The following is a 13,479-nucleotide window of genomic DNA, read 5'->3' as shown; positions in this document are numbered from 1 at the left end:
TTACAGTATAAGTGATACACCTACCAAAGAGACCATCTGTTCCAGTGAGGTACTTCATAAACAACTTCCTCTTCAAGTCAAACACTCTCGTGATTAAATCTGGCTGATTGTTTGGTTGCTGATGCAAAAAAAGATGCTGTTGGACTTCGGACCAGTTTGGATTGCATGTCATTGTAATGAACAATGTAGCATTACCATACTTCCATATATACAGCATGGCGTCCTGACATCGTTCCATCATGTATCTCGGTCCACCGACAAACGAGAGGATGATGCATCTTCTGATGTTTCTGAAATCATCGTCATCATTCAGTGCATCAGTCAGGCCTCTGTATGTTGTTGATCTCGAGGCTGCTTGATTCATTTGGATGTAGCTCAGCCTCTTGCCTTCAGTCTTAGCAGCCATATGGACCAAGTATTGTTGGGATAGACATCCTCCTTTGAGAAGGTTATTAAACTCATTCTCATGGTTCATTATTCGATACGCACAATAAAGCATTGCTGTCAGTTTCTTGTTGTTCACCATTCAGAGTTGATGTTGCCAGCTGTCATATGAGCAATGGGACTCTGAAATGATTTGCAAATCACCTCATTCTTTCAACACAATGTGCCATGATCTTGCTTCAGGTTCAGTGCTGGGCGGTAAAATGACGGCGACTTCGTTGGCAATTTGTGCATTAAATCTTCTCTCATGTTCAAATGCCGGTCTCCGGTCAGGATCAATGACAATGGACGCCTCTGGCATGCTTCATATTTGTTCTTTTGCAAGTCGAAGGGATGCAATGTACGGATTTCGTTGTCGTCGTAGGTTTTCCAATAATTCAACAATCTCACTTTGAATTCCATCATTCTGGAGTATCCCCATTCTCAATTCTATGCTGTCTTGAGGATCTGTGAAGTAAAGTTGAAGGAATTGGGTTTGTTGGTTGGGGTCTGGCATTAAATGTCCAATGTAATGATGGATTTGGCCTTGGGTAATCAGAAGGATTCCATTCATTCCTAGTTGGAAGGACTACTTTGGCACCAAAGGATGTCATTTGGAAGAGGCAATTGTATTGTCTGATGATCTTCCTGAACTCATTGCTGTATAAATTGAGGAATTCATTAGGTAGAGGCTGCAAATTGCCTATCTTGACCTTTCCCTTCATACAGCAGAAATTTGCGGTTTCTCCAGCAAATAGGAAGACACGACAGTGAGAGCATACTCTGGTCATCATACCAACATCATCAGAAATGTTACGCCGTGCGAGTCGTGCGTTTTGCCTTGCTCTTTCTCTGTCGAGGTATTGTCATTGAAAGCTGCCATTGTCGTCTTCAGCAACTCTCGCAATAATTACTCTTTGGTGCATTTTCTCGAGTTGATCTTTTCTCCTTTGTCTCTTCCTCTCTCCTCCTTCTCTGCCTGTTTTTGTCATTCTGGAGATGCACAACCTTTTCATCCTTTGTCTCTTCATCTCTTCTATCATTTGTTCTTTCTCTCTGATCCTGGAGTCATATGGCCTTGGCCTGATCCGATTCTTGTTCTCTCCTCCTTCTATGCAGTTGTTGTCATTTTGGAGATGTGTATGTCTGTCCTCCTCTGTCTCTTCTTCTCTCTTCTTTTTTGTCCTGATTCTTTGATCCTGGAGTCGTGTGCCAGTCCTCATCCAATTCTTGTTCTCTCCCTCTCCTTGCCACTTCCCGACGACGTTTGGCGTCATCTCTTGATCATAATGTCCCCCTTCTCTTTGCACGCGCCATAATTAGGTTGTCCATTTTTTTTTACCCTGATGTTGAATAGAAGATACGAAGCAGTAACACCAAAGTCTACAGGATGCTGATTTTTCTTGATGATGTGGTTGGCGCTCTCCATGTGATAGCCCTGCCCTTTTGCTGCGGTTATTGTCGCTGCTGTGAGCTTTGTGAGGCGCTGCTGAGGCTGGCTGTGCGCATGCGTCATGGTGTGGCATTACGTTTTCCATGGAAGCTGGAATCGGCTCTGTGAGCATCGTGAGGCGCTGAGGCTGGCTGTGCGCATGCGTCGTGGTATGGCATCGCGGTTTCCATCATGGCTGATATCAGCTCTTGGGTGAAAGTGGGGCTGTTGATTTTGGCAAGTGAGCAATTTTATTAGAATATATGAACCTGAACTTTGCCTGCATTCTGTAAGTTAGTGCATTTTAAGTTGATTTAACCAAAAATAGTGCCGCTGTATTGCACTGTTTGAGCTAATTGGAGGTCACAAACAGACAAACAGAGCATGACAGTTTTAGTAGTATATAGATCCCTGAATCTGGGAAGTATTAGAGAAACAGTGTTTTATAATTTCCCATCATTCAAGGCCAATTACATTGTTAATGCAGGTTTGTATGAAGATAAAAGCCACAATTTTGGTAAATACTGTGATGCAGCTGGTGGCACTGTGACTCATGGATAGGAGTCATGGGTTTAATCCTAACCTCAGCTGCTGTCTGTGTGGAATTTGTATCTTCTCCCTGTGACCATGTGGGTTTCTACCTGGTGCTCTAGTTTCCACCCACATCCCAAGTATATGTTGATGTAAGTTTCCTTTAGGTAGGAGGAGGACGATCACGGAGGAGTTGATGGGCATGTGACATAGAATAGGTTACAGAGGGATACATTGGGGAATGTTTTGATTGGATTGCTCTGAGAATGGACATTGACTTGAAGGGACAGATGACCTCCTAATACACATGAGGGTATTAGAAACAGGAAATATATCAATCCAGTCTCCTGCAGCCATGTAAACCAGTAACATTACTTGCATTTTGATTTGAAATTATTTTATTTATTTAACATTTGCTGAAAAGCAACAAGCTTGTTTTCAAAATTACCATACTGAACATGACAAAACAATTATTACATAATGTATTGTAGCACCTTACCACTTTATTCCTTTGTAATTTCAAGACCATTCTTAATTTCATAAACCATTAAGTTTGAAAATAAACTCTTGCAATATCCTGCGTAAATTTCTTTATTGATCGCAAAATTAGGTTTACAGCATTGGCAATTTTAAAGTAGATCACATTTTGGGGAGACAAAGTGCAACTAATTTTAATTATTCAAGTTCTCTGCTCTTGGAGAAGCAATTCTGTTAAATCATGCTGTTTGCTAATATAACCAATTTTGGTGTAGCTCTAACAGAATGCAGAAATATTAGCAGGAAATGGGAATTCCAGTAACTCAAGTGCACTTCACTACTTGATCAGAGCAGACGATGGACCAAATGACCTAATTCTGCTCCTCTGTTTTATGGTCTTAATCAGATTATGGTTGGTCATAGAACATAGAGTAGTACAGCACATTACAAGCCCTCAAGCCATTACAATTGTTGTGCCAGCCCTCAAACCCTGCCTCCCATATGACCCCCCACCTTAAATTCCTCCATATACCTGTCTAGTAGTCTCTTAAACTTCACAAGTGTATCTGCCTCCATCACTGACTCAGGCAGTGCATTCCACGCACCAACCACTCTCTGAGTGAAAAACCTTCCTCTAATATCCCCCTTGAACTTCCCTCCCCTTACCTTAAAGCCATGTCCTCTTGTACTGAGCAGTGGTGCCCTGGGGAAAAGGTGCTGGCTGTCCACTCTGTCTATTCCTCTTAATATCTTGTATACCTCTATCATGTCTCATCTCATCCTCCTTCTCTCCAAAGAGTAAAGCCGTAGCTCCCTTAATCTCTGATCATAATCCATACTCTCTAAACCAGGCAGCGTCCTGGTAAATCTCCTCTGTACCCTTTCCAATGCTTCCACATCCTTCCTATAGTGAGGCGACCAGAACTGGACACAGTATTCCAAATATGGCCTAACTAGAGTTTTATAGAGCTGCATCATTACATCGCGACTCTTAAATGCTATCCCTCGACTTATGAAAGCTAACACCCCATAAGCTTTCTTAACTACCCTGTCTACCTGTGAGGCAACTTTCAGGGATCTGTGGACATGTATCCCAGATCCCTCTGCTCCTCCACACTACCAAAAAGTATCCTGCCATTTACTTTGTACTCTGCCTTGGAGTTTGCTCTTCCAAAGTGTACCACCTCACACTACTCCGGGTTGAACTCCATCTGCCACTTCTCAGCCCACTTCTGCATCCTATCAATGTCTCTCTGCAATCTTTGATAATCCTCCACACTATCTACAACACCACCAACTTTTGTGTCGTCTGCAAACTTGCCAACCCACCCTTCTACCCCCACATCCAGGTCGTTAATAAACATCACAATAAGTAGAGGTCCCAGAACAGATCCTTGTGGGACACCACTAGTCACAACCCTCCAATCTGAATGTACTCCCTCCACCACAACCCTCTGCCTTCTGCAGGCAAGCCAATTCTGAATCCACCTGGCCAAACTTCCCTGGATCCCATGCCTTCTGACTTTCTGAATAAGCCTACCGTGTAGAACCTTGTCAAATGCCTTACTAAAATCCATGCCCCAATTCCATTCCTCTTTTAGTTCCATATTCCTTAATACTGATTTGAACTAAGATCAGTTTTAAAAGCCTAAGCAACACACAGAAAATGCTGGAGGAACTTAGCAGGTCAGCCAGCATTCATGGAAATAAACAAGCAATCAATGTTTCAGACTGAGACCCTTCTTCAGGACTGGACTAGAAAGCTTAACTTGTTTTATAATCAAAATCATCCTTCTAGTTGAGAGCCGATCAACTTTCTAGTGCAACATCGTGTGGAAACAGTGCTTGATTATTTCATTGTTGAATGGCTCAATTCTAAAATTAAAATTATGTTCACATTTTTGCTTTCACAAATTTAAAAAAAATTGTGTCTATGGTATCTAATTTCAACATTTTAAGCACTTGGTTAGATCGCTCCTAATCTTCTGTGTAGAGGGATTGTAAACTGCCTTTACAGAGCAGCTCCTCATAATTCGTGTTTGCTTCTGGTGCAACTGTTGCAGCACGTATAGAACCAATCTCACTTTCTTCAAGTGCAGTGCACAGAACTGAAGCCTGTATTCAGACAGAGAGGACCAGCCTCTCCAGGGTCTTCATGATGTGTGAGGTCTGAGTCAGACGACAGTAGTCGTTCAAGACTTTCAGTTGGCCCTTCTTGGGTACTGGAACCACACATGATGTTTTGCACTCAGTCAAGACCTTTTCCAGGCTGAGACTCAAATTGAAAATGCACTGGAGAACTCCACACAGCTAGTCAACACACTCCTTCAGGACCCTGGGACAACCTTGAATAATCAGAATCAGGTTTATTATCACTGGCATGTGACGTGAAAATTGTTAACTTAGCAGCAGCTGTTCAATGCAAAGCATAATATAGAAGAGAAAATAATAATAGTAAATAAATAAATAAATTACAGAATAAGTATATTGAATAGATTAAAAATCATGCAAAAATCAGGAATAATATATATTTAAAAAGTGAGTTAGTGTCCAAGGGTTTAACATCTATCCAGGAGTTGGATGGCAGAGGGGAAGGAGCTGCCCCTGAATCACTGAATGTGCACTTTCAGGCCTCTGTACCTCCTACCCGATGGTAACAGTGAGAGAAGGGCATGCCCTGTGTGCTGGAGCTCCTTCATAATGGATGCTCCTCCTTGAAAATGTCCTGGGCACTTTGCAGGCTAGTACCCAAAGTGGAGCCAACCAAATTTACAACCCTCTGCAACTTTGTTCAGGCTTGTGCAGTAGCTGCCCCATCCCCGTACCAGACAATCATGCAGCCTGTCAGAATTATGGGGTATAGTTGCTAGATTGGGGGCACTAGTTTAACACTGAGGTTTGTAGGAATTTCTTCTTGCTGAAGGTTGTGAATCTCTATAATTCTTTACCCAAGTGATCTGTTGAGCCTAGATTGTAGGGGATAGTTGATGACAAAGTAGATATATTTCTGAATGATCAAGGAAATGGAAGTGACGTGGATGTAGCAAAGAAGAGTAGACAAGACCTGTGGCAGCAGATCAGACAGTGTCACATTGAATCCTGGGACAGGCTTAAGCAACTGAGTGGCTTCTTCCAACTCTTATTATTTTCGAAATTAAAACTGCTGTTTAAGCCTTTAAGTGCAATGTAGCTAGAGCCTACTACTTTTACCTAACAGTGGACCATCTTCCTGAGCTCCTGTCAGAAAACTGGATCACAGCTATTGCAGAAGTGAAAAGGAGGGGAGTATGTATAGGGTGCAAAGCAGAAATAAAAAGGTGAAAAGCAGTGATGTGAAGGAACAGTAGATAAATGACCGAAAGTGGGGATTAACTACATGGAAGACTGAAGTTCAAGTGAAAGTGGAATAGTATAGGCTCAAATTTAGTGATGGATGTGGTTTTTAATTCTTATGTCTGACTCCTTTGTAGCCTCAAGGTGATTCAGAAATCTGCTCTTTGCTTGAAATAGTTGGCTACTTTAGTTCAGATTATGCCTTAACTTGGTTAACTGATTCTGCTTCATGCTTTGTGAAAATTGCTTGTTCCCCTTTCAACATGTTGAGAAAAATAAATAAAAGTACACATAGTTAGAGAAGATTAAGTTAGTACACATTTGATAAATGGCTTGACTGGTACCATTAATATGCTCCTACAACATTTTGAGCTCTTTCATAATGGTTTGAACTTTCTTTGTGGTCACATTGTAAAAGATAGGGTTCAGTTTGTATTACAAAATTAACTGCTTTGCAAGTTTTTGGATAAACTGCCATATAATTAGTTTGCTCTGGCTTTCAAAAATCAAGTTTTTCAATTTTTGGTTACATGATTTCTAAGCAATTGTTTTTCTATATCTTGTAGTTCCTATTGTAAAGAAGACGTGGGAGAAAGAAGCAGCTCTGATAGAATACTACAGTGATCATGCAGATAGCTCAATTCCAACCCTGTACTTAGGGATACCAAACACCGAAAGAGGTAAGTCACTACTAGACTAAATTGAAGTCTCACTGAAGATATTTACAATAAAAATATAGGTGTTTCATTCCTTTCCATTTGTTAACAATAGAAACTATTCATATCTCAGTATTATGACAAGCATTCATGCAAAATTGACAGCAGTGTGTTTTTGTTGCTGGATCACATGGACTAATTATGTAAAATAAATGAATTGGTTATTTTTTTTATCAGAAGCACATTTCTGATGGATTAATTTTGTGCGAAATAAGTTTTCATATAGTAGTTAACTAAAAAGACACCAGGTTACAACTATTAAATAAAGTAGGAATCCAGGATCAGGTGATGTGCTGCAGCTGCATGATGTGGGAGCTAGTGGACCACTGTGGCTGCTGGTGACCACATCGGTATGTGTTGGTTGCTTGAGGAACTTGGGCTCAAAGTTGAGGACCTAGAATCTGGGCTTTAAACACTGTGATATTTCAGTCTGGAAGAGGCCACTTGGCTCCTCAAGCCTGTGTCAGGATTCAATGTGACAATGGCTAATCTGAGCCCCAGGGTTCCTCTCCTCTCCTATGCTAGATCTACGTGGCCTCCATTTCCTTGATCATTCAAAATTGTATGTAGTTTCTCGTCAAATACCTCTAGTGATCTAGACTCAACAAATTCCTTGGATAAAGAATTCTGTAGATTACAGTGAAGAAATGCCTATACATCTCGGTTTTAAACTATCTCCCTAAATCTAGTAACTATACTCACTAATTTAAGATTTTCTTACTAATGGAAACGTCTTGCCCTATCATCAGCATCTTATGTGTTTCAGTAAGGTCACCCCTTATTTTTCCAAATTCTAAGGAATGAAGATCATAAGTTCTTAAGCCACTTATGACAGGACAAACCTGGACGTGTTTCAGAAAGCAATCACACTCATTAGATTAACTACTCCAAACTTGTTGTGTGTTCGGGGACAAGAGGGTGTGACTGAATGTGAGGCAGGTAGTAGGATCCAGGTAGTAATGCTGGAGGAGCCTCAGTTCTTGAGTTTGCTCAGTAGGTCTAAAATTGTTGCTTCCTATGAGGAGGAGAATGACGGCTGTAGGAGGGATTAGCAACTGAACCATGGAACCATCTGAACAGTGGCACCATGAGTTAGTGAGTCATTCAAGAAGGAGAGAAGAGAAATATAGTTGTAATTAGGAATAGACACAATTCTCTGTTGCTAGGATCAGGAGTCCCAAGGGCTGTGTTGTCTGCCTGGTCCCCATGTTCAGGACATCTCATTTGACCTGCAGAAGAACTTGGAGTGGGGGGAGAATTGTTGTAGTCCATGTGGATACCAGCGATGTAGGAAGAGCAAGGAAAGAGGTCACTGGGGGAATTTGAGCAGCTAAGGACTAAATTAAAATGCAGAACCAAAAAAGTAATCATCTCTGGATTATTATCTGAGTCATTTGCTAACTAGCACAGAGTTAATAAGATCAAAGAGTTAAATGTGTGGCTCAGAGATTGATGTGGGAGAAGTGGGCTTGAATTTGTAGGTCATAGGCACCAGTACTGGGGAAGAGGGAGCAGTTCTGATGGCATGGGCTCTAACTGAACCGTGCTGGGACCAGAGTCTGGATAAATCACATAACTAGATGTTGATAGTGCTTTAAACTAAATTCAACAGTGTGAAAAAGTATGAATAAAGTAAAAGGGAAAGAGAGTGCAAGAGAGGTTACTGAAGTCTCCACAGCAAAGAATAAGACAAAAAGTTTGGAGAGGAATAAAATTTTAACTTCAGACAACATGGAGACAAAGTTGAAAAGAAAGGCGGTGAGTACGGACTGAAAGGGTTATATTTGAATGCACACGGTATATGTCATAAGGTAGATCCTGCAGCGCAGTTAGAAGTTGGCAGATATGATGTGGGATTCACAGAGTAATTGTTGAAAGAAGATCACAGTTGGGAGCTTAACATCTAAAGATACACATCATGTCAAATGGACAGACATGTGGGCAGAGGGGTTGAGTGGCATCATTGGAAAATAGTAAAGACAAATCCTTATAAAGAACTGACATAGGATCAAATGATGCAGAATCATTGCGGGCAGAGTTAAGAAACAGTAAAGGTTAAAAAAAACCCCGATGGGCGTTATATACAGTCGGCCCTCCTTATCCGCGGGTTCCGCATGTGCAGATCCAACCAACCGTGGATTGGGAAAACCCAGAAGTTCTTTCTCCACACGTTGTTTGAACATGTACAGACTTTTTTCTTGTCATTATTCCCTAACAATACAGTATAACAATTATTTACATAGCATTTACGTTGTATTAGGTACTGTAAGTAATCTAGAGATGATTTAAAGTACAGGCAGTCTTTAAGTTGGATTTGTACTTAAGTCGGAACAGGTACATCTGGTATTATTTAGCGTCAGTTAGTCAAATGTTTGTCTTAGTATATAGAATATATTTTACATTTCTATGCATATAAAACACTTAAGAAGCAAATGTATTTCAATAATTAAACCACTGTGCTGCTTAGTAATAATTGTAGCTTTCATCGGGGCAGAGCCTTTCTCACTTTATCCTTTAAAATAGTTCCAATCGTTGACTGGCACAGCCTAACACTTTTCCAATGACTGATGGTGTTTCACCTCTTTCTGATCGCTTTATTATTTCCACTTTATTTTCAATCGTGTTCGTTTTCCGTCAACGGAACAGAAACGCTGTGGATTCAGCAGCAGCCGCGGGCAGCGGATCTGGAGCTCCCCCGGGTCCTAAAGCCCACCCGCACTGAGACAGGTTAAATAAGGGACTTGAGCATCCGCGTTTTTTGGTATCCACGGGGGGAGGGGGGGGGGTCCCAGAACCAATCACACGCGGATAAGGAGGGCCGACTGTAGAAGTCACTGAGTAATAACCAGGATGTAGGGTACAAGTTACAAGGGGAGTTAGAAAAGGCATGTAAAATGCAAATGCTACAGTAGTCATGGGGATTTCAATATGTAGGTGTATTGAGAAAATAAGGATGGTACTGAATTCCAAGAGAAGGAGTTGGTAGAGTGCCAATTAGATGACTTTTTAGAGCAGCTTGTGGTTGAACCCGGAAGGGGAGAGGTAATCCTGGTCTGGGTGTTCTGTAATGTACTGCTCCTTAGGAGGCAGTGATCATAGTATAATAAAATTTACCCTGCAGTTTGAGAGGGAGAAGCTAAAATCAGATGTATTCGTATTAGAGTGGAGTAAAGGGAACTGCAAAGTCATGAGGGAGGAGCTGGCAAAAGTTGTTTTGAAGGGGGCACTACCAGGGATGACAGCAGAGCAGCAGTAGCTGGAATTTCTGTGAGTAATTCAGTTCATCCCTAAGAAGGAGTATTCTGAGGGAAGGATGAGGCAATTGTGGCTGACAAGGCAATTCAAAGACAGCATAAAAGCAAAAGAGAGGACATACAGTATAGCAAAAATTAGTGGGAAGTTAGAAGTCTGAGAATCTTTTAACAGTTTTTGCTGATATTTAAACAGTAAAAGAGTGGCAAGAATGGACATCAGACTGTTGGAAAATGACACTGGACAGGTAGCAATGGGGAACCGAGAAATAATGGATGAACTGAATAAGTATTTAGGTCTGTCTTCACTGTGGAATACACCAGCAGTATGCCAGAAATTTCAGAGTGCCAGGGGGCAGAAGTGTTTGTAGTCCCTATTACTGAGGAAAATGTACTTGGGAAACGGTAAGATCTAAAGCTTGAATAAGTCACCTGGACTACCCTCAAATTTACGAAAGGTAGCTGAAGACATTGTGGAGTTATTAGCAGTGATCTTCCAATAATCACTAGTTTCTGGAATGGTTCCTGAGCACTGGAAAACTGCAAATGACACTCCACTCTTGAAACGCGACTTCAGTGGTTGGCAAGGTGTTAGAGTCCATTATTGCAGATCGTGGTTCAGGGTACTTGGAGGCACGTGACAAAATGGGCTGAAGTGAGCAAATAATTTCCTTAAGGGGAAATCTTACCTGAGAATTCTTTGAGAAAATGAAAGGCAAGAAAGGCAAAGGAGAGTCTGTGAGTGTTGTTAACTTGGATTTTCAGAAGGCATTTGACAAGATGCCACACAAGGGGCTGCTAAATAAGATAAGAGCCCATGGTATTACATAAAAGATACTAGCATGGATAGAAGATTGGCTGACTGGGAAGAAAGGAGGCTTTTTCTGGTTGGCCTTTTGATGACTGGTGGTATTCTGGAGGGGTTGGTGTAGTGTCTGCTATTTTTCATATTATACGTTAATGATCTGGATGACGGATTTAATGGTTTTGTAGCCATGTTTACAGATGATGCAAAGATAGGTGGAGGGGTGGACAGTGCTGAAGAATCAACAAGTGTGCAGAAGAATTTGGTCAGATTAGGAGAGATGGCAGATGGAATACAATGTAGGAAAGTGTGGAAGAAATCGAGGCATACATCATGTACTTCTAAATGGGGAGCAAATTCAGAAATAAGAAATGCAAAGTGACTTGCACATCCTAGTGCAGGATTCCCTAAAGATTCACTTGTAGGTTGAGTTGGTGGTCAGGAAGGCAAATGTAATGTTAGCACTTTTGTTCAAGAGGACTAGAATATAAAAGTAAGGATGTAATTCTAAGAATTTATAAGGCATTAGTCATACCGCACTTGGAGTACTGTAAGCAGTTTTGAGCTCCTTATATAAGAAAGGCTGTGCTGGCACTGAAGCAGGTCCAGAAAACATTTACGAGAATGATTCCGGGAATGAAAGAGTTAACATATGAGGAGCGTTTGATGGCTCTCATCCTATACTCATTGGAGTTTAAAAGAATGAGTGGAGATCTCATTGAAACCTATCACGTATTGAGGCCTAGGTAAATTGGAAGTGAGAGGATGCTTGCAGTAGTGGAGGAGTCTAGGACCAGAGGGCACAGCCTCAAAATAGAAGGGCAGAGATGTGAAGAAATTCCTTTAATCAGATAGCGGTGAATCTGGAATGAATTGATCGTGTGGATAGTCAGAGGCTTTTTCCCAGGCTGAAATAGTTGCCATAAGAGGGCACAGGTTTAAGGTGCTGGGGAGTGGGTACTGAGGAGATGTCAGGGGTAAGTTTTATACTCAGAGAGTGGTGAGTGCTTGGAATGGGCTGCCGCCAACAGTGGTAGAGGCGGATATAATAGAGTCTTTGAAGAGACTTTTGGATAGGTACATGAGGCTTAGAAAAATAGAGGGCTATGGGTAAGCCTAGTAATTTCTAAGGTGGGGACATGTTCGGCACGACTTTATGGGCCGAAGGGCCTGTATTGTGCTGTAGGTTTTCTATGTTTCTATGAATTGCCATGGATAGCTGTGCATACACATGTCATAGGTATATTTAAAGCAGAGGTTGAAAGGCTTTTTATTAGTAAGGCTGTCAAAGGTTATGGGGAGAAAGCAAGACAATGAGATTGCTAAGGAAAATATATCAACCATGAGCGGGGCAGACTTGATGGGCCAAATGGCCTAATTCTGCTCTTAGGTCTTATGGTCCTGTTGCATCACCAAAACCTTAACACATTGCTGGAAATTTTGTCACCACCGTCTGCTGTTGTTGCTGCATTAGACTACAAGATCTTCGTTTTTCTATTCTGAAAATGCTCAAGTATTGCAAAATTATTGTATCAAAGATTTTACAAAGAATAACAAATTTTACCTGAGCACTCTACCGGACTATTTTCAGAGATGAAGTCTTCTCAAAAATTTCTAGAAATCAAAATCATAATCAGAATTTTTAAAAAAAGCAAATTTATAATGCTATCCTGAAACTATACTCCTGCAAACATTTGTATTTCCAACTGGAGACAATGATTTATTGGAATGATTAAAATTTATCTTTTGCAAAATTAAAAGCAATGTGTCTAATGGACTGAAAACCGATTATTGGTGAAGCGTTGTTCTTTAGGTGACAGCGCACAGTGAGGACTGCCGAATGCATCATTGGAGCCTCCCTGCCCTCTATTGTGGACCTGTACTCTTCCAGGTTGAAGAAGAGGGTGGGGAACATCATAAAGGACTCCTTCCATCCTGCGCACGGACTGTTTGAACTGCTTCCGTCTGGTAGGCGCTTCAGATCCCTCCAGACTAAGACTAATAGGTACTGGAGAAGTTTTTTCCCTACTGCGGTCACTTTGCTGAACAGTTAACTGCTGGTTAACTGTCGGCTAACTATTACTTGGATTGCACTACTTGTACGTATAATCTATGTTTTCATTTATATTTATCATCTGTTATGAGCAGAGAGACAACATCTGCCAGAAGTAAATTCCTTGTATGTGCACAGGTACTTGGCGATTAAAGTCTGATTCTGATTCTGATTTTGGTGCAAGTGTAAAGTGGTGTCAGGACCACTATGCTTTTTAATATTGGTTAATAATCAGGACTTGGCACGATTCCGAAGTTCAATGATGTCAAAAAGTGAGGAAAAGATTAATTGATCAAATAACAAGTGTTTGCTCTGCTGATTTACTCAATGACTTCCATGATTTTTGCTGAAAAGAACGTTAAGGCGATCATTTAGAAACGGGTGCCAACATGAGAACTCTGACACTGTTGGGAATTGGTTTTCTCTTTGTAATTTTTTTGTGTGCTTTGATGTTTCTG

At 41.1% G+C, this 13,479-nt stretch overlaps 1 protein-coding gene across 2 annotated transcripts in view; it reads left to right on the top strand.

Moving 5' to 3' along the window:
• The window catches only part of b3glcta (beta 3-glucosyltransferase a), a 190,201-nt gene that overhangs the window by 107,603 nt on the left and 69,119 nt on the right, over nucleotides 1-13,479 (top strand). For both annotated transcript variants that reach the window (XM_059964118.1, XM_059964117.1), the window contains exon 11: nucleotides 6,763-6,876. In XM_059964118.1, coding sequence (XP_059820101.1) covers nucleotides 6,763-6,876 — 114 coding nt within the window. The remainder of the gene's footprint in view (nucleotides 1-6,762; nucleotides 6,877-13,479) is intronic.

The sequence above is a fragment of the Hypanus sabinus genome, chromosome 3 (assembly GCF_030144855.1).
Source record: "Hypanus sabinus isolate sHypSab1 chromosome 3, sHypSab1.hap1, whole genome shotgun sequence".
Lineage (NCBI taxonomy): Eukaryota > Metazoa > Chordata > Chondrichthyes > Myliobatiformes > Dasyatidae > Hypanus > Hypanus sabinus.
The sequence above is the reverse complement of the archived record's forward strand: the minus strand, read 5'-3'. Positions and strand labels throughout refer to the sequence as shown.